Raw genomic sequence first — 21,947 nt, 5'->3', positions numbered from 1 at the left:
ATGACAAGATTTCTGGGGCTGATGTAAAAATAATCCCGTGGCAGGCAGGGGTGGCAGTGAAAATGTATTATCCACGTTTTACATGGAATGTCCAAAATAAAATGCTAAAATTTAGATTACTCAGAAAAATAAGTGGATTCTTTTCCTTCATACCAACTACGAATGCTACAAAACAGTGAAAAAAAATTACTAAAAAACATGTTGTGCACATGCTCATGATATCACTTGCTAAAATCAAATGTATAGGATTGTTAATACAGCCCTGATCAATCAATTTACAGAGTCTGGGGGAAATCGGCTCTTGTGCTGGGCATGGTTTCTCCACCTCAGGGCCATGTGATTCTTTGCTGAGGGGCTGTCTGGGGCTTTATAGGATGTTCAGCAGCACCCCTGGCCTCCCCTACTGGATGCCAGGGGCACCCCTCCCTTCCGCCAGTCATGACAACCAAAATTCGTCCAGACATCATCAAGTGTCTCCTGGGGAACAAAAGCACTCTGAGTGAGAACCTCCATCATAGGCCACACTGCTGTTCTAAGGCGATGGTTTCCAGCGGGAGCTGTGACACCCCCAGGGAACGCTGTGGAATTTCACGGGGGCTCCTCTGACACTTGATTTGGGCATGAGTGTGGCTGCCACGTATGCTCTAATGACTCTGAAGTGCAGAACTGGCCCCCAGGGACCGTGTATGTATGTGTGAAACCACCTGTCTGTAATGTATGAATTGAGACCCTGGGTCAACTCCACGTATAAACCAATTAACTCCTGCAAGTTTAAATGTTACACATAAACCTTCCAGAAATGCACTCGCATTTTGTTTTGTTCAAACCTTTTCCAAGAGTTAGTCACCACTTTGGGAAATCACACCCACACAGGAATGCCTCTCGTAATGTTTCCATGGTCAACACTACACCCCGTGTACCGGACGGCAACAGGCAATGCCCCAGGTCTCCGGGCACAATGGCCACAAGGTCACAGGGAGAGATACCACCAACTCAGCACACGTTACCCTACTGTAAATTACTTTCGCTTTAATTATCCTTTACAAAATGGGGGCACGTATGGATTTTTCAACATTACACGTGTGTGGGTTACATTACCTGTGAATTCATTTCAGGGTACTGGGCTTGACAGATTGGAGAACCACTGATCTCAGGTGTTTGGGAAGCGTCATTTCCTTAGGAAATCAGAGGGCATTTCTACCCCAGTCCCCCTTCCATAAATACACCTTGTAGGACTTACCACATTTTTGTACCTGTGGTTCAAAAGTCATCCGCAGAGTTTCTCCCCTAGGTGGATTCTCTGATGTCAAACAACACGGACGTGCCCACAGAAGGCTCTTCCACCCCAATAACGTGCACTGGGTTTTTCTCTTGCATGATTTCGTGGATGTCAAACAGGGCCAGTGCCCTGCCTGCGGGCTGCCCTGCCTTCGTCCCGGCCCCGGGGCTCTCGCCCGTGGGCCCGAGCTGGTGCCGCCCGAGGTGCGGGCTCCGGCCGCAGGGCTGCGGGCGCCGCCGGCCCCGGCCTCGGGGTTCCTCCCTGGTGTGCGTTATCTGGTGTCGGATGAGGTGCGAGCTCTGCGTGAAACACTTGCCGCACTGGCCGCACCTGAAGGGCCTGTCGCTGCGGGGAGCCCCCTCCCCAGGGGTCAGGGGCTCCGGCCACGCCGGCGTGGGCTCGAAGGCCAGCCTCTGGCGGCAGTCGTAGGGGCCCTCGCCGGCGTGCTTGCGCTGGTGCTGCGCCAGGGACGAGCTGTGCCGGAAGCCCTTGCCGCAGCGGCTGCACTCGTAGGGTCTCTCGGCCGTGTGCGTCCTCAGATGCAGGAACAGGCACGTGGTACGCGAGAAGGCCTTGCCGCACACGCTGCAGGTGAACGGCTTCTCCCCGGTGTGCGTGCGCCGGTGGCGGCCCAGGGACGAGTTCTGGTTGAAGGCCCGCCCGCAGTCCTGGCACGCGTAGGGCTTCTCCCCGGTGTGGATCCTCCGGTGCACCGTGAGGTGCGTGCTGTGGCAGAATGACTTGCCGCAGTCCGCGCACTTGTAGGGCTTGTGGCCCGTGTGGATGCGCTCGTGCTGCACCAGCGAGGAGTTCTGGCTGAAGGCCTTGCCGCACTCCTTGCACGCGTACGGCCGCTCACCCGTGTGGATCCTCCGGTGCACCGTGAGGTGCGCGTTGTGGTTGAAGGACTTGCCGCAGTCCGCGCACTTGTAGGGTTTGTCCGGCACCTGGCTGCGCGCAGGCTCGGGTTCTGGTTCCAGAACCGCCTGACCAGAAGAGTTGCTGCGGTCACTGTTGTCACGCGGCTGTCCTCCCGAGGAGCCCATCCGCTCACCGGCTGGACTCGGGTTCTGCTGCGAGCTTGTAAGCCCTGAGTCGGGAGCACACAAACACTCTGTCCTGGAAGTCTCTGCGAGGGGATTTGGGTTTGGACGCAGGACACAGTTTTCCCCAAGTCTGAGACTTTCGTGGCTTCCATCTTGAACCAGTGCTTCCTTGAGGCTGAATTCCAATTGCCTCAAATTACCCTGGTCCTTCTCGGGCCCCTGTATCCGGCCCTCACGTTCCCAGTCTTCCCCCGGTGTAGCGGGACATGGAGCCTCCCCCAGGAAGCCTTCCCGCCCCTTCTCCTCAGGACGGCCCTGCTCCTGGGGCGGTGCTCGGCCCTCAGGTCCAGGCTCCCAGCCTGAAAGAAAACCCAAGAGCTGTGAGGGGCTGGTGGACACACCCTGGGCCTGTGACCTAACCTCTTGCCCCACCTCTCAATTCTGCTCTCACATTGACCCCAGTGCCCTGTCTGCAAACACAGCTTCACTCATTCATCCTTTCAACAAAAACTTCTTGAGCACCTGCCATGGGCCAGATATTGGCCTAGATCAGGAGATGGCCACCTATAGCCCCCAAGCGACCGATGCTTTTTATGTTTTTAAAGGGCTGTAGGAAAAAAATATGTGACAGAGATGGGCGGGATTCTGAAGCTGTCGGTGGCTGTTCAGGCAGTCATCCAGGTACTGCTATCAGGGGATTTTGCAGGTGACATGAAGTTTACTCATCAGCTGACCTTAAACCTCAAAATAGGGGGATGATGCTGGATTAGCTGGCTGGGCCCAAAGCAATCCCCTCAAGCTTTAAAAGCAGAAGGAGGGAAAAAAAAAAAAAAAAAAAACAGAAGGAGGTAGAAGGGAGAGGCTGGCTGGGCAGGGGGTATGAGCCAGGGAATGCGGGTGCCTCTCAAAGCTGAGGGAAGCTCTCGGCTGAGTCTGCAAGGAAACAGGAACTTCAGTCCTGTGACCGCATGGAACTGGATCCTGCCTGTGTCTAGATGCGGATTCTTCCTGTGCCTCCCAGTAAGTCAGCACCCCCACCCCCAGCCCGCCGACGCCTTGCCTTTGGCCTCGTGGGCCCCACAGCAGATAAACCAGTCAGGTCTGACAGAACTGGGAGATAATAAACGTATGTTGTCTTAAGCCATGTTTGTGGCAATCTGTTTCAGCAGTGACAGAAAGCAAACACTGCAACTGCAAGTTGCCCGCAAAGCCTAAAATATCTACCGTCTGGCCCTAGATGCTGGGGACAAGGCAGTGACCCTCCGGAGCTGGGGAGGCAGACACTGAACAAAGCGCAGAAGAAGCAGGCTTGGGTGCGGAACGAGTAGCTCAGTACAGAAAACCCAGGTGTGACAGGCCAGATCCCCAAGCGCAGGTGCCCTCTTGTCTGAGGACACCCTGGAGGAGAGGAACCTGGCCAGGCAGCAGGCGCCTGTCTCGCTCACCTCCAGCCCCCCAAACTGGACTCCATGCACAGTAACCAGAGGGTACTTAACAAAAACACCGGCCAGCCCACGAGAAAACTCTACAGGAATGTTTCCAGCAGCACTTTTCACAAGAGCCAAGAAGTGGCAACAACCCAAATGCCCATAAGTGTGGTCCATCCATACAATGGGATATGATTCAGCCATGGAAAGGAATGAAGTACTGACATACGCTACAACATGACTGAACCCTGAAAACAAGATGTTCACTGAAAGAAGCTAGACACATACAAACTATTAGGTATTAAAATAAGCTACGAGGATATATTGTATTGATACAACACAGGGAATTTAGCCAACATTCTATAATAACTGTAAGTGGGGTACAGCCTTTAAAAATTGTGAATCAGTATATTGTACACCTGTAGCTTATATAATATTGTATGCCCACTATACTTCAATAAAAAAATAAAAAATAAAACAAAACAAACACAAACAGAAAAAAAGAAAAAGCTGGACACCAAAGGCCACATATTGTAAGATTCCATTTAAATGGAATATCCAGAATATGCAAATCCATGGACAGAAAGTGGATTAGTGTTGCCGGGGGCTGGGAGGGATGAGGCGATAGAGTGACTGCCTTTGATATTGTCATTTAATGAGAAATATGTATTTGGTCTTCATCTCTGGTCCCCGGCACACAGCTCCTAAAAGCCTTGGGATTTCCTTAGTGAGAGGGGTCAGGAGTGTCTTTTCTTAATTGTAATAAGTCCCCCTCAACCATGAGTTTATGCTAACGAGGTGACTCTTGGTGGGCCCCTGGACAGCTTCAGGATGGGGAGCTTCAGCCCCTCTCCCCTGACATCTGTCTGTTCATTTGTATCCTTTATATTATCATTTACAAAAAACAGTAAATGTAAGCAGTGTTTCCCTGAGGTCTGTGAGTTGTTACAGCACATTACTGAACCTGAGGGGGCCGTGGGGAACTCCTGATTTACAGCCAGTCGGTCAGAAGTATGGGAGGCCCTCACTTGTGGCCAGTGTCTGAAGTGGGGGCAGCCTTATGGGACTGAGTCCTTAAGCCGTGGGGTCTGCATCAGCTCCACGGAGACAGTGTCAGAATTGGACTGAATCGCTGGGACACGCGGCTAGTGTCTGGAGGGGTGGAGGATTGGTTGTTGATGTGGAAACCCCACACGTTTGGTGCCAGGAGTGTTCTGTGGGTAAAAACCAACCATGGTACTGCTAATGGGCAACTTCTGGGCAGCAGAAATGTTCTGGAACTAGACACTGCCGATGGAGGCACAACCTGTGAATATGCTCAAAACCATGGAATCGTACACCTTACATGGGTGAATTTTATGGCATGCTTGGGACCTGGCAGCTGGAAGGGGGCTGGCCTGATGGGAGTAAGTTCAGGGCCTGGGGGTGAAGGCCAGCATTCGGGGCTGGAAGACGTCAGACAGGCTCCGTGGCCTCAGAGGAGACAGGGTACTTGTCAGTCCTGCCCCCGGGGGATGGGCCACACCCTATTGTGGAGGTACCGGGGCTTCCCTACAGATGGTGTCAGAGGTTTTCAGGTGGGAGGCTGGGCTGCAGGTACAGCTGGTTACATATCCCGTGGCCAGAGCCCACTTCTTTCAGAAAGCAGTCAGGGTACCAACGCACCAGCCCCAGGGAAGGGATGGATAAGCCAGTGATGACAATCTAGACTCCCTCCTTCCAGCTTCCCTAGCAGCTGGGGTGACCCCTCCTGACCAAGGAGACCTCAATGGACAACATCTGGAATTCTGATAAAAGGGGACAAATGTAATTGGCGCCATTCTTCCCAGCTCCTCCTGCCCCTGTCTGGAGCACAGATGTGACGGCCAAAGCTGCTGCAGCCACGCTGAGCCCCAAGGAAACGCCAGGAGAATCAGAACCATCAGCCCTGGCATTCCTGGAATGCCAAGCCAGCACCAGCAATGGCCACCCCTGGGTTCCTGCTTCGTGAGAAAAATGCTGCTCTCTTGCTCTGAGGTGCTCTAGCCCAGTTGTCAGGTATTTATGGCTGAACACCTGTTCCCAAGAGAACAGAAGGGTGTAGGGAAGAGGTTCACAGACTGTGGACGTGCAAGAATGAAACGGAGAGGATGAAGGGCAAGTTCACACATCAGAAACGATCCTGTGGTAAGGGCACGCTGGGAAGGTTGCTGAGAGGGAAGAAGTGGTGCGTTCTGACCCCTCGAGGAGAGGCGGGAGGTCTCTGAGCTCAGAGAAAGGGGAGCACGGGTGAGGAGGCCTCAGAGCACCGGGAGCCCTCCAGGCAGGGGACGGGAGGACAGGCCCAGACTGCCCGTGCAGGAAAGAGCTACAGGGCTGGCCCCAGGCTGCCATCCTAAGAGGGCCAGCTTTCAAGGCTGGTCTTTGGCTGGGTCTGGGAACTTGGAGTTGGGGAGGGTTGCCACAGACCTAACTGGTCAGAGAGGCTCACTGTGCCCAAGCTTTGCAACAACAATACAGTTTAGGGTGAACACTTGCTTCCTCCTGGGAGCCTGGAGTCTTGGTCTGTGCCAGGTGGGGGGTGCCCACGTGATCAGCCCCCAGTACACCCCCTGGCACAGAGCCTATACTGAGCCTCCCCAGCAGCCAACACTTCTCCCCTGTTGCCACAACTCACTGCACGTCCAGGGAGGGATTCTGAAGCTCCCTCTGGACTCGGCCCCACTGGCCTCTTCCCTTTGCTGACTTTCCTCTGTATCCTTTCTCGGAGATCCCGACACACCACCCCTTCCAAGCAGCACAACTGCTCCTGTTAGGGGTTCCCACTTGGCGGGTTCTCACCTGGACAGCAGCCCTGGGCAGTTCCTCTCTCTGCCACCCATAGCTCAGCCCCTCGCTCCAGCTGGGAGATGACTTCGGGTTTGGGAAGCTCAGGCCCTGGAAACAGAGGAAGACAAAGGAGGTGGGAGCCTGCTCCGGAGAAAAAGAACCAGCCCAGGCTCCAGCCCTAGACTCCTGACTGTCAGGACATGGGGGCGCCTCATAAGTTTTTGCAGTGGGACAGAAAAGGGCAGACACCCTCCCACCCGCATGTCCCACAGGAAATGAGAATTCAAGGTCTCTGATCCCTAGCCCAGGTCAAGTCCTCACACCAGAGGCCCTACGACCCATAACCCATGAAGAATAAGTCACCACAGGAATCTGATTGTCAGCTTGGGAAGTGGGCCTCACCCACAGAGAGCAGGTGCCCGAAGGTCTCCAGCATCACGTCACGGTACAGGGTCCTCTGGGCAGGGCCCAGCTGCCCCCACTCCTCCTGGGTGAAGTCCACAGCTACGTCCCGGAAAGTCACCGGCTCCTGAAACATCACAAACACTCTCAATCAGCCGGACTGCCCTCATCAACGTGCCCGGGAAAAGGAGGAGGAGAGGGGAAGGTGAAGACAAGCAGGCCAGTGTCCAGAGAGGGCACATTCTGAGCGATGCAAGTCAGGTTTCACTGGGCACCTACTGGGCTGCCTCATGCGGGGGTGGGCTGTATGGCGAGGACATGAGAAAGTATCCAGGCAAGATCAAAGCCAACCACAGCTGACCTACAACTGATCTCAGACAGGTGCCGGTGCCGACAGAGACCAGTGTAAACTGCTGACTTGCAGATTTGTGGGCTAAAGAAATGACTACTGTTCTAATCCACTAAATTTTGGGATAGTCTGTTGTGCAGCAACAACTAACTGACACACTAAGAAATCCTCAGATTCAAAGCAAGGCTTATCATCCTCCCTGAAAAGAGGGATGTGCAGCTGAGGTCAGAAACTCGCTGGCCTTGAGAGACTGGGCAGGCTCACAAGTGACTAAAGTGGGCCCACGTAAGAGCTTACGAGGGTTTAACCTATAAGAGGTGACACGGGAAGTGATGAGTAATATGTGTGACCTGTCTGAAGGGGTGGCTGGGACTCAGAATCAGTTGACTGTGGGGAAACACAGGCCCCATGTGGTCAGAATTCCCGATCTCTGGTGAGAAGCTGAAAATTCGGTCACATTTTATGAAGTGAAAACTTTAAATTTTGGTAAGTTTATGCAATGTGTTTAAAATGTTTCCCACAAATGAAACCCTTCTGTGGGCTGGCTGTGGCCATGATTAAAAGCTGGATCAAAGGCTTGGCTCTGCCATTTCCTCGAGAGGCAGAGAGCAGGTACCCACCTTTGCCTCCTTGTTTCCTTGTCTACAAAGAATCACTCCTTGGGAGCTGTGATAGGGATTAAGTGGCTGTAAAACACTTCTTACAGGACAACTGGATAGCCACATGCAAAAGAATAAAGTTGGTCCCCTACCTCACACCATATATAAAATTGAACTCAAAATGGATCAAAGACATAAATGTAAGAGCTAAAACTATTAAATTCTTAGAAGAAGGGACTTCCCTGGTGGTCCAGTGGGTAAGACTGCGCTTCCAATGCGGGGGGCCCAGGTTCGATCCCTGGTCCAGGAACTAGATCCTGCATGCATGCCGCAACTAAGAAGTCCACATGCCGCAACTAAAGATCCCGCATGCTGCAACAAAGATCCCACGTGCTGCAGCTAACACCCGGTGCAGCCTAAATAAATAAATAAATATTTTTTAAAAAAATTCTTTGAGGAAAACATAGTGCTAAATCTTTATAACTTTGTATTTGGCAAAGGATTCTTAGATATAACAGCAAAAGCACCAGCAATAAAATAAAAAAATAAGTAAAATGGACTTCATCAAAATTAAAAACTTCTGTGCTCCAAAGGACATTATGAAGCAAGTGAAAAGACACCCATATGACGGGAGATGATAACAGCAAATCATATATCTGATAAGTGACTTGTACCCACAAGATATAAAGAACTCTTAAAACTCAATAATGAAGACAATCCAATTGAAATGGGCATAGGATCTATATAGGTATTTCTTCAGGAAGATATAAAAGAATATACAAATAGCTAATAAACACATGAAAAGACGCTCAACATCATTCACCACCAGGGAAATGCAAGTCAAAATCACATACCAAATACTTCAATTTTAAAATTGTATTTTCTTTTAAGGAAAACACAGTCAGATTTAAAAATATTAAAGATATTAAAGAAATATAGTACAGGTGGCATATGGCTCTGACAAAAATTGTGCAGCAAATATGCAGAACCCTTTGGTTGGGAACGGAGGTCTCCGCTCCTGTCCTCATATCCTCACCTCCCACTCAGAAGGTCCTCCAATCCTGACAACATGCTCCCTGTGCCTCCTGCCCCCACCCACACCACCTAACCTGCATGGGGTACCAGTGACAGCCCAGCCACCAGGTCTTCAGACCCTCGCAAACCTCCTCCTCCTCTGCACTGTTGGGTCCTGGAGGGATGGGCTTTGTCAGACCCCTTCCTCCCCTCTCACCCAGTGCCTTAGTTAGCTCTCAGTGTCTCTCCTACCCCCACCCCCGAGATGCCTGAATGTTTTTCTCAAACCCATGCCATTCCTGCTTAAAACACTTGAATGGCTCCTTTCCATCTTTGGATACAGGACGACCCCTTTTAGCCTGGCTATGGTTGGCTGAAAAACGGCCCCCAAAGGTATCTGGGTCCTAGTTCTTGGAACATGTGAACGTTACCATAAATGGCAAAATGGACTTTGTGGACGTGATTAAGGATTTTAAAAATAGGGAGATTATCCTGGATTATCCAGGAGGTCCCTAAATTCAATCACAAATGTTCTTCTGAAGGGAAGGCAGAGGGAGATTTAACTACACAAGGCAGAAGACAACGTGACCACTAAAGCAAATGCTATGCTGCTGGCTTTGAAGATGGACAAAGGGCTACAAGCCAAAAAATGCAAGGTCTACAGCTCTAACAGCTGGAAAGGGCAAGGAAACAGATTCTACCCTAGAGCCTTGACAGGAAGGGCAGATCTGCCCACATGTTGATCACAGCCCAGTGAAGGTGATTTCAGACTTCTAACCTCCAAAACTCTAAGAACAAATGTATATATTTTAAGCCACCACATTTGTAGTAATGTTATGGCAGCCAGAGGACGCTAATACACTGGACCTCAAAGCCCTCCACTTCTGGTCCTCGCCTCCTGTGGTGGCTGGCCTCCAAGATGGCCCCCAAGGATCCCCAGCCCTTTGTAGCCCCCTCCTATACGAGCAAGCTTGACTTACGTAACCAATAGGATATAGTAGAGTGTGAATTCTGACCCCAGGTCATAAGACACCGTAGCTGCCACATAGCTCCCTCCTGGATCGCTCACTTTGTGGGAAGCTAGGTGCCATGTTGTGAGGCCGCCCAGGCAGCTCCGCAGAGAGGCCCACGTGAGAAGAACAGAGGGCTCCTGCCTGTCATGTGACGGAGCCACCCTGGAGGTGGATCCTCCAGACCCAGTCAAGTCTCAGGTGACAGCAGTCCAGGCTGACACCTTGACTGCCATGAGCCCAAGCCAAAACCACCAGCTAAGTCATTCCAGGATTCCTATCATCAGAAACTGAGATAATATTTATTGTTGTTTTAGGCCACTACGTTTTTCATTATTTGTTACACAGCAACCGATAATGAACACACTTTCTCTTAAGCCTCTCACTGCTGACAAAGACTCTCTCCTTGACCAAACTTTAGTCTGGCTCCTCACAACCCTCTTCCCAACTAAGCTTTGACTTCTGGGCTTCTGTGTCCGTTTCTGCATCACTCAGTTTTACCAAAAATCCACTGATTTAGCCAGAATCCCACCCTCCATATCTGATCACTCTTGATATCTTTTCAAAGTCCTCATCCCCCACAATCCTCCAGATAACATCCCCTCATTTGGGTGCTTCAGCAATAATCCTGTTTTAGGTCAGTTTAGCAAGAATTACCCCCGCACCCCCCCCCGCCACTATAAATACCCACTTTTCCCTGTTGTATTCGGAATAGAGCCCAGTTCTATACAGAAGTCTCTTTCCCCCTATTGCAACAGTTCCCAAATAAAATCTGTTTTTTACTGCTTTAACTACTGTCCAGCTCTGGTATTCTTTGACACTGCTCACTCCCTGCCATCCACAGCAAAAGCAAACTAAAGCGTGGTTGCATTTCCTGCCAATCTGCAACAACACGTCTCTGAACACATGCACACCTAGGATTGTCAAGAGTCTCACTCTGCATACCAAATGTGAAATAAATGCAAACCCCCGCAGACAACAACAAAAAGACAGAAAGTCTGTAATTTCAAAGACCCGGAGCTTCAGGAATTATGAATTTCTTTTGGTTCCTGCTACGTGGAGTCAGCACTACATGGAGAACAGAGGCCACTTTGTCTAGAAAGGCTGGAGCTTTGAATCAGGCGCCTTCCCAGACGGCCCTGCAAGCAGACTAGCCTGTACTGCAGTCCCCCACAGCCCCGCAGGGGTCAGACCCGGTGGTCGCTCCCGCCCCATTAACGCGGTGTGTGGTCACCTGTCCTCACCCCAGAGGCTGAACCCGGCCGCGGGCCAGGGGGTTCGGGGAGCGGGTCTCTGGGTGGATGTCGGTTGACTCCGCATGTTGAAGCATCTCTACTCCAGTTACTATTATCCATCCTCACGGTGGTCGGCCTTCGGGGCGGGGCCAGCCCGGTCCTCGGGAATGACCCCAAGTTCTAGGCCGGGACGGAAAGGCGGGAGGACTTGCGGAGCATGCGCACTCGGGGACTGGAAGGCCTGGGTTCGATTCCCGACGCCACCCCTCACCAGCTGGGCTAGTCGGGGCGCCCGACCTGGGCTTCAGTCTCCCCGTATGACCAGGGGATAACGCCCGACCCTGCGCACCGTGCGCTGCGAAGGGTAAAGGGTCAATATCTGAGGGAGATGCCCGGCCTGGGGCCCGCTGCCGTCGTTGTTATTGTTACTATTATTGTTCCGCCGTACCTGGAGCCGTTCCGCCGGCGGCCCCGTAGCCATCTCCAGTGCCGCCGCTTCCTCCTCGGGGTCCATCCTGGGCCGACAGGTCGAGGACAGGCGCCCGATGTGAACCTGAACCAGAGAGCCGCTCCCGCTACCGGGACCGCGGGACTCGCCGCCCGCCGGACAATGGCGGCCGCGCCGGCGACGCTGCAACTACAGCTCCCAGAAGGCTGTGCAGCGCGCTGCAGCCCCGGCCAATGAAAGCCTTCGTTCATCGAGCCTTCGACCAATGGGGACTTCCTCTCGCTTGCCCTTCGGCCAATGGGGCCCCTCAGGCCGCCGCGCTGTGGGCCTAGGCGGGCGGGGGTCCAGCGCCAGTCGCTATGGTGTTGCGGACCCCGGTGGTGGGGGAATCGTTCTCCCAGACCAAATGCCAGTCCGCGCCCTGAGGCCCCGCTTCCAAATGCCAGTCTGCGCCCTGTGGCCTGGCATCGGAAAGCCAGTCTGCAACCTGGAATGCCACGGCCCGGGTTGAAATCTGGGCCTGCTCTTCCCAGCTGGAAAGGCGCAGGAGGAGGCCTGGGGCTTTCCTTGTTTGTCTGTGGATCGTATACTGCCGTTGTGCTTAAAATATTTCTATGCTTTACAATTACATGAACGTTTAAAGATTTTGTTAATAGAATAGGTTTAGGGGGCTAGTGGCCCAGAGGGGGCACAGGCGGGTTCTGAGAGCTGATCACGTTCTGTTTCTCGATTTGGGGTATTCCCTTTGCGAAGGGTCATATCTGTGATTCTGTTAGAGTCCATTAAAAAGTTTATTAGAAAAGAAGAAAGGAAAAGCAGATGTTTACCAGGATGCAGTCGAACCAGAACAAATATTTATTTGATCATGTACTGTGTGCTAGGAACCAGGCACAGCAAGGCAGAGAACAGAGATACTCGTCCGCCCCCACGGGGCTGTTGGTATAGCGGGGAGAGACAGACAGTAAACCACAAACATGACAAAGGGGTGAATGACCGTGGTCACGGCGGGGATGGGGCAGCCGGCTTCCAAGGGGCTCGCGGTTCCCGCACTCACTCCCATCCCTGTCAGCCCTTTGCTGCTCCTGCATCTCTCCGCTTCAGTCCAACCACCGCTCTGCAATATGCTGGGCATCTCGCCTGCAACCCCACCCAGGACCCAACCCCACCAGGTCTGCGGTACCAGGAGGAGCATGTGTTCACTCACCACTCGCCGTGGCTGTGGGAACCACGGATCAGGCAGCCTCCAGGAGACCGAATCTGGCTTATACTGGGAGCCCAACAAAATTTCCTGGTGGTATTCCTTTCTCCGTGGGCAGAGAAGGTCCCAGGAGAGACCCAGGAGGTCCCAGGAGGATCTATTGCCTTCCCCTTAGCAGCAGCCCCCCAGAGGGTGGAGAAGGTGGTGGTGGGGTGTTGAGTCTATTATCTTCTCCTTGGGAACAGCTCTTGTATTTATTTTTTTTTTTTTAAGTAAAGTTTTTTAAATATATAAATTTATTTATTTTATTTTTGGCTGTGTTGGGTCTTCGTTGCTGCGCGCCGGCTTTCTCCAGTAGCGGCGACTGGGGGCTACTCTTCGTTGTGGTGCACGGGCTTCCTACGGTGGCTTCTCTTGTTGAGCATGGGCTCTAAGTGCGCGGGCTTCAGTAGTTGTGGTACACAGGCTCAGTAGTTGTGGCGCACGGGCTTAGTTGCTCCATGGCATGTGGAATCTTCCCAAACCAGGGCTTGAACCCATGTCCCCTGCATTGGCAGGTGGATTCTTAACCACTGCGCCACCAGGGAAGCCCCGTATCCTTTATTTTTATTCTTAATTTTTTGGCTGTGCCACATGGCATGTGGGATCTCAGTTCCCCTACCAGGGATTGAACCCGTGCCCCCTGCAGTCGAAGCGTGGAGTCTTAACCACTGGACCACTGGGGAAGTCCTACAACTGTGTATCTTTTTAAAAAACATTTATTTATTTATTTAGGCTGCACTGGGTCTTAGTTGAGGCACATGGGATCTTCACTGCAGTATGCGGGATCTTTAGTTGCAGCATACGGGATATTTTTTTTTCCATTTGTGGCATGCAGACTTCTTAGTTGTGGCACATGGAGTCTTAGTTGCAGCATGCATGTGGGATCTAGTTCCCCGACCAGGGATCGAACCTGGTCCCCCTGCATTGGGAGCACAGAGTCTTACCCACTGGACCACCAGGAAAGTCCCAACAACTGTGTATCCTTAATACACCACTGCCGCAAATCTCAGCCGTGAGTACAGTTAGATGCTGAGCCCCATGAATTCTAGAAAAATCTCTAGATGTGGGAGTGGTCCTGTGGGCCACCAATAGATTCACTACTGGTTGTATCAAGAATACATTATGATTATTTTGGTATCTGTGTTTTAAAAAGCGGGGTGGGGGGGTGGGCAGGGAGAATGGATTTCTGTTAAAAGGAGCCCCTGGGTCACATGTAACACAGGTGTGGTATCTGTTTAGGGTCTTCTAAAAATTAAGCCACAAATGTAAGTAAAACCAACAAAGAGGAAATAGATATATGGATATACAATTTTGAGATTACTCTTTACAACATGTTAAGATGGGTCCAGTAAGCCGTAATTCTAACACTTCCTTTCAGGTGGGTCTTATGCACGTTTGATTTGGAACCACTGGGTATGAGAATCATTTGGGCGGAAAGGTCTCAGGTTCCTATTTCAAATGAGCCCACTTCTTGGGTCCTTAAGAGCCTCCGGTTTCCGATTTATGAAAGGGTAGAACCCCTCTCAGAGCAGGGCCTGAAGCACTCACTGTGTACACAGCAACTTCCGTCTTCCATTCCCCCCCGCCCCCTACATGCATCCTTCTTGTGTGATTCCCACAGGGTGTGGTCTCCAGGAACCCATAACCCCTATGCTCCTGTGTGGCGTCCCCATCTTGGGAAGAAGGGACTTGAGGGCACTGCGGCATCACACGCATCTTCCGTACTGAGTCCCTAAATAGTGCCTTCACCGAACGAGGCTACTTTTAAGACTTGCTGAATGGAAATGTCTCTCAGGTGTTTGGTCAACAAGAATTGTCAAACAACACTCACTTTGCTAGATCCATTGCGCAAGTCCTTCCTCCCAGGCCCCAGCATCTTCTGAAAGCTACACAAGGTTGGTCTCAGCAGCAGGACCAACTGCCTAACCAGGCAGCAAAGTCCCCTCTGTTCTGTCCAGACCACTGTAAGAAGGCATTCCCTGTCTCAAACTCCGAGTCTCATATGAATCATGCGGGCCGTTACTTATAGGGTCTTATGGAAAGTAAATACCAGGTAACTGCCAGAGTGACCTTGGGGGAGTACATTCAGTATTTGGTGGTTATACAAATTCACACACCTGTCTTGTCCACCCAGGTGTCCCAGGATACCAGCACCTCTCTGGGACCCACTGACTTCCTGGTGATAAGGCTTCTGGAAAATCAAGTCTTAGAGCCTTAAAAGGACTCCAAGGAATTCTAAGAAGCCAAGGAGCCTTCCTACTCTACTGGAATCAACTCTGATTGGCAAAAACAGAAGAGCCTGACATCTTTTCTTTAAGCTCTTGTTTCTTTAATCTTCAATTTACAGTGACACTGAGTCAAAAGGAAACATGTACATAACCCTCAAATCAACTGCAGGTGTCTTCATGCACTGTAGTTTTGCTCACCTATAGGTACACATTTGAAATAATTTGTTACCCAAATAAGAAGTGTACCACCAGGGAATAAAACACTACAGAAGGTTTAAAATGGAAAGCAGTTGTCTCCTGCCCCACCTTACCCAACAGCCACAAATCCCATCAACCACTTTTAGCCATTTCTATTCTGGTTCTTCCTGAGGCCACCTCTGCCATTCTGATCTTTCAGTCTATAGACTTTACTGGCTTCCTGCTCTGATAAGGAATTTAGATCTGACTCACGTCACTGCTCCTCTATTTGCTTCCAACTTTTTGTTATATTACTGTTTTGAGCTCTAGTTTTGGTCTCCTAAGTAACCTAAAGTATTGTATTTAAAAGCCCGCTTCCTAAGATGATGATACAGGGATACACTCCCTCCTTTCTACTTCTCTTCCCCTTTCTACTTTGTAACAGTCACAGGCTGTGCCATTACTACTGGTGACAGGACTGGGGACAATGGCACTCCACTCTGTTGCCATTATGAAATCTATTCTGTCATAGATCTGGGTTTCTTCCTAAAATTGAAAAATAAAAATAAAAATAAACAGTATCTACTGTTTATATCAGAGCTATGCAAACACTGTTCAGTGAAGGGCCAATCAAAACAACGATTATATTTCCCCCTCTTTTTTTCCAATTTCCTGAGTCCTCTGCCTCTTCCAGGAAGAATTATTAACACCAGGGTCAAATGAATACTCCTTTCTAAAGTTTGGTTCAGGGGCTTTCCGGGTGGTGCAGGTGGTTAAAAATCCACCTGCCAATGCAAGGGACATGGGTTCAAGCCCTGGTCTGGGAAGATCCCACATGCTGCAGAACAACTAAGCTCGTGCACCACAACTACTGAGCCTGTGCTCTAGAGCCCGAGAGCCACAACTACTGAGCCCGAGTGCCAGAACTACTGAAGCCCGCGAGCCTAGAGCCCATGCTCCCCAACAAGAGAAGCCATGGCAATGAGAAGCCCGTGCACTGCACGGCAATGAGAAGCCCGTAACCCCCACTCGCCGCAACTAGAGAAAGCCCACGTGCAGCATTGAAGACCCAATGCAGCCAAAAGTAAATAAATAAATTTATAAAAGAAAAAGTTTGCTTCACATTTGGACTGCAATTGTCTTGTACAATCTGTACATTTTCTCAAACAATTTGCTTACTTTGAAGTCTCGGATTAACTTTTTTTTAATTAGAAGAAACATTCCTTTTTCTTAAAAAAATATTCCTTTTCTACTTTCAAAATTCTTTCCAGAAGTTTCTGTGTTTTTTTGTGTGTGTGTGTGTGGCTGTCTTTGGTCTTTGTTGCTGCGTGAGCTTTCTCTAGTTGTGGCAAGCAGGGGCTACTCTTTTGTTGTGGTGCATGGGCTTCTCATGGTGGCTTCTCTTGTTGCGGTGCACAGGCTCTAGGCACGCGGGCTTCAGTAGTTGTGGCTCGCAGGCTCTAGAGCGCAGGCTCAGTATTTGTGGTGCACGGGCTTAGTTGCTCCGTGGCATGTGGGATCTTCCCGGACCAGGGCTCGAACCTGTGTCGCCTGCATTGGCAGGCGGATTCTTAACCACTGCACCACCTGGGAAGTCCCAGTCTGTGATGTCTTTTTAATTGTGTTCTCAATTTCTCATGCTACATGGATCTATCCAGGATATGAAGATCTTTCAGCTCTGGAAGTTTCCCTTTTTCTTTCTTTCTTTTCTTTTCTTTTTGGCCCTACAGTCTTACTTTTAATTTCAGGAAGTCTATTCTTTTTAAATTTATTTATTTATTTATTTATTTATTTATTTATTTATTTATTTTTAGCTGTGTTGGGTCTTCGTTTCTGTGCAAGGGCTTTCTCTAGTTGTGGCGAGTGGGGGCCACTCTTCATTGCGGTGCGCGGGCCTCTCACTATCACGGCCTCTCTTGTTGTGGAGCAGTCTCCAGACGCGCAGGCTCAGTAGTTGTGGCTCACGGGCCCAGCTGCTCTGCGGCATGTGGGATCTTCGCAGACCAGGGCTCGAACCCGTGTCCCCTGCATTGGCAGGCAGATTCTCAACCACTGTGCCACCAGGGAAGCCCAGGAAGTCTATTCTTTTTAAAAGAGCATCTTGGATTTATTTTTCATTTGCAATTATTTCTTGACTCACTCCTAGAATAAAATATTTAAAATATTTATTTCTCTTGAATATTTGTTCTCTTTGGTGGTGTTTTTTTTCTGTTTTATCTTAGATTTAAAAAAAAATAATTTTATTAATTTATTTATTTTTGGCTGCGTTGGGTCTTCATTGCTGTGCGTGGGCTTTCTCTAGTTGTGGTGAGGGGGGGCTCCTCATTGTGGTGGCTTCTCTTGTTGCGGGTCATGGGCTCTAGGTGCGTGGGCTTCAGTAGTTGTGGCTCGCGGGCTCTAGAGTGCAGGCTCAGTAGTTGTGGCACACGGACTTAGCTGCTCTGCGGCATGTGGGATCTTCCCGGACCAGGGCTCAAACCCATGTCCCCTGCATTGGCAGGCGGATTCTTAACCACAGCACCACCAGGGAAGTCCCAGATATTTTTTCATTCATGTTGGAGGCTTTCTTAATCTTTCACTCCCTAGCTCTCATGATACTGAAGAAGCTATCAGAAAGCAGAGGGTAAGCTCCACAGAGGGGTGGGGCTGGTTAAATGGCACACTTTGCTTTAGGATTAAAAGAGTAAGAACCAGCTGTTAGGATGAAGATCCTTGAAATGCCAAAATAAGGCAGCACTTGTTCTGGAGCATAATACACCAGATTCCCTAGTCCCTCAGACTTTTTTTTATAGCACATAATTCATTCTCTACTGTATTTTTTGCTTACCCATGGCCAGATACTTAATGCAAGAGAAGGGAGAGCAAATTAGGGAGTTTCACGGACAGACCTTCAATGAACCCTGCTTTTCCTGCCCCACTTGTCAGTCTACAGCTCTGACAGGGGGGCTGTGACCTCCACTCCAGCAGCTCCCTCTGCAAGTTCCTAGCTTCAGCCTTTCCCACTCTGCATCTCCAGGCGATGCTCTCACCTGCTTTCACCTTGCTCAAACCTGCAATAATGGCCTCTCCTACTTGCTTCACCATTGATTTACACTTCAGCCTTTTTTGAACATGCTGCCGAGTTGACCTTCTTAACCAACCATCTGTGCACATGATTTTATATGTTGTAACATTCTGTGTATATACTGTTTTGAGCCCTGTTTTCACTTCACTTGACATCTTTTGATTAGTCAACCTAACTGAGCAACAACCTTAAGTTAGAGCATGATAGAGTCCCTGAAAGATTCAGAGTCTACTTTTAATTCCAATAAAAATCATTTTAGAAGACTTCCCATCATTAGTTCTCCTTCAATTTGTTTTTTGTTTGTTTATTTTTGCCATGCCACACAGCGGGATCTTATTTCCCTGACCGTTGATAGAACCCAGGCCCCGGCAGTGAAAGGACCAAGTCCTAACCACTGGACCACCAAAAAATTCCCCAATTTGTGTTTTTAATTACTGGTTTACACTGAACATGGCTGGCTTCAAATTTCATTTCCAAACACCAACTTCCTCATGCAATGGTTTCTTCTTAGGTTGAGTGTTTGGGGCTCTGTGTAAAGAGTATCTTTCAGTTCCCCATCATTTCCATGAATGTGGAGACAACGTCTGATTGAGTTTGGGTGGCTGTATACACTAAAAAGATTATCTGGTGGGTACAGCTCCATTCTGAGTTTTCTAACTTCTGCTGAGAGCTCTGACTGAACGTTTTTCATCAGTGGTCATATTCATGACCTAAATGCAGAAGTATATAAATTTTAGTATACATACAAATCACGTGTGCTCCTTTTGGAAACTGCAGGCTCCTGGGTTTTACTGCTAGATATTCTGATGTAGTAAAATGAGGGTAAGCTTGGTAATATGCAGTTTCAACACACACACTCCAAGCAATTCTGATGTATGTGGTCATTAGATTACACTCTGAGAATCATACCTTGGTCATCTGATGTCTAGTAAAGAAAGTCTGGCAGTGAGCTTTTCCATCTTGATTATTCATAGGGTTTCTCTCCCATGGGTTTTCTCATGTTGAATAAGGGATGTACTATAACTGAAAGCTTTTCCACACTCATTACATTCATAGGGTTTCTCTCCAGTATGGATTCTCTGATGCCTAGTAAGTTGACACCGCTGGCTGAAGGCCTTTTTACAGTGATTACATTCATAGGGTTTTTCCCCAGTGTGTGTTCTCTCATGTTTTGTAAGCGTTGATCGATCATTAAAGGCTTTCCCACAGTCAATGCATTCATAGGGCTTTTCTCCAGTATGTGTTCTCTGATGTTCAATAAGGCGTGACCTCTGACTGAAGGCTTTAGCACACATGTTACACTGATAGGGCTTCTCTCCAATGTGTATTCTCTGATGCACAATGAGGGGAGACCTCTGGCTGAAAGCTTTTCCACAATGACTGCATTCATAAGGTTTCTCTCCAGTATGTGTTCGCTGATGCACAACAAGCTGAGATCGCTGCCGAAAAGCTTTCCCACAGTCATTACACTCATACGGTTTCTCTCCAGAATGAATTCTCTGATGTGAAAGAAGGTGAGAGCTCCCAGTGAAGCCTTTCCCACACTGATTACATTCAAACGGTTTCTCTCCAGTATGAGTTCTCTGATGTTCAATAAGGTGAGAGCTCCCAGTGAAGGCTTTGTCACACTGATTGCATTTATATGGCTTCTCTCCAGTGTGAATTCGCAGATGCCTAATAAGCTGAGTGCTTCGAATGAAAGATTTTCCACACTGGTTACATTCATAGGGTTTCTCTCCAGTGTGAGTCCTTTTATGTGCAACAAAGTCAGAGCTTTGACTGAAGGACTTTCCACAATGCGCACACTCATAAGGTTTCTCTCCAGTATGAATTCTTTGATGAACAGTAAGGTTAGAGTTCCACCTGAAAGATTTTCCACATTCATGACATTTATATGGTTTTTCTCCAGTGTGAGTTCGTTGATGCCTAATAAGTTTGGAACTCTGGGTGAAGGATTTCCCACACTGGTTGCATTCATAGGGCTTTTCTCCAGTGTGAGTTCTCTGGTGTACAACCAGGTCATAGCTCTGGCTGAAAGACTTCCCACACCGAGTACATTCATATGGCTTTTCTCCCGTGTGTGTTCTCTTGTGTACAACAAGCTTAGAGCAACAGCTGAAAGATTTTGCACACTGATTACATGCATATGACTTCTTTCCAGTCTGAATGATGTCACAGTCAGGAAAAGATGAGGCCACGTGGAAGGCACCACAGTCCTCCTGACATCTGAATGGTGCCTCTCCAGGATCACTTATTTTGGTTTGTACAAGGCATTCATCGCACTCGTACTGACTTTCTCCAAAATTCATTGGCTTGTGTTCATTCAGAGACATGCTATGATTAATGCTGCTTCCATCCTTACTGTCATTGCCATTCTCTGCTGAAAAAATTCTATTAAGAAAACGAAGGGAGGTACCACAGTTGAAAGAGTCACTACTGGCAGTATAATCATAAGGTTTTTTATTTCCCGTTTCAACATTTGCAATTTTATTCAAGTAAATGCTCTGACAGAAGGCTCTAGCACTTTGATGATCTTCACAGGACTTCAGATCAGCCCAGTTTTTCTGATGATTAATGAAAACCGAGTTCTGTTTCAACCTTTTAACCTGTGAGTTGAGCTTATGGAAATGTGTTCTTGTGGGTAATGTTGGAGGTAGAAGGCTTAGACTCAGATAACTACCCCCTTGAGCAAAAAGTCTCTCTGAGGTAAGTACTGTTTGACTCAGAGAGTCCTCCTGGTGCTTCCCTAGCTGGTCCCTCCAATGCTGCACTTCTCCTAATGACACCAACCAGGGGCCCTCCTCCTGTACACAGTGTTTCATTTCCATGTGGTGAGATGGCTCTTCCACAGCAATACCCTCTTCAGAAGCTGACTCTTTCTTTTCAAGTGTAGTCTTCCAGTCTGAAAGAAATCCAAATTGCCTGAATTACTGGAGAAGCATTAGAAGGGGAGACTGGGATGAAGGAGACCACCAAGTATGAGAGGTATCTCTGGGTCTGTTTCTAATCCATGGACTGTAATTTCATGCAGGGTGTGAAAGGAAGGGATGGCTCAGCAAAGAGGAAATCAGTGGTAAAATACAAAAAAGCAAGCAAAGATAATGAAGAGATGACTCAGGAAGACTGGTCCCCAAAGAGGGAGCAGAGGAATAAAATAAGCAGGGAAGGGTGAAGCTTAAAGGAGAAATTCACACAAAAAATTTGGGTCTGAAGGTATAAAGCCCTCAATCACCACAACAGATACCTACAATCTCTTTGCTTGGACCTGTCAGTATGATATCTTATTTGGAAAAAGGATCTTTACAGATGTGTTAAGGATTTGAGATGGGGAGGTTATCTGGATGGGCCCCAAATGTTATCACAAGTGTCCTTATATGAAGGAGGCAGAAGGAGATTTGATACACACAGAGAAAGCATTCTGAACACAGAGCAAAGAGATCTGAAGGTGTTGGCCTTAAAGACTGAAGTGATGTGGGCACAGACCAAGGAATCCCACAGCCACCAGAACCTGGAAGAGACAAGGAATGGATTCCCTATTGGAGCCTCCGGAGGGAGCATGGCCCTGCTGCACCTTGATTTTAACCCAATGATACTGATTTTGGACTTGTAGCCTCCAGAACT

The 21,947-nt window shown here is 49.1% G+C and overlaps 1 protein-coding gene across 9 annotated transcripts in view; it reads right to left on the bottom strand.

Moving 5' to 3' along the window:
• The window catches only part of ZNF8 (zinc finger protein 8), a 37,710-nt gene that overhangs the window by 8,229 nt on the left and 7,534 nt on the right, over positions 1-21,947 (bottom strand). For 8 of the 9 annotated variants that reach the window (XR_014237852.1, XR_014237853.1, XR_014237854.1 and 5 more), the window contains exons 5-7: positions 11,618-21,228; positions 6,967-7,089; positions 6,573-6,668 (exon numbers count right to left, since the gene is read on the bottom strand). Coding sequence is in view for 1 of the 9 variants with exons in the window: in XM_082369222.1 (XP_082225348.1) it covers positions 1,288-2,684; positions 6,573-6,668; positions 6,963-7,089; positions 11,519-11,683 (1,785 nt within the window). In the remaining 8 variants the exon portion in view is untranslated. Of the gene's footprint in view, positions 1-1,009; positions 2,685-6,572; positions 6,669-6,962; positions 7,090-11,518; positions 21,229-21,947 lie in introns of those variants that run through there. The other variant, XM_082369222.1, reaches the window with a different exon arrangement.

The sequence above is a fragment of the Balaenoptera borealis genome, assembly GCF_965194805.1.
Source record: "Balaenoptera borealis genome assembly, chromosome: 19".
NCBI classification, from domain to species: Eukaryota; Metazoa; Chordata; class Mammalia; order Artiodactyla; family Balaenopteridae; genus Balaenoptera; species Balaenoptera borealis.
This window is presented reverse-complemented; position numbering and strand designations above follow the sequence as displayed.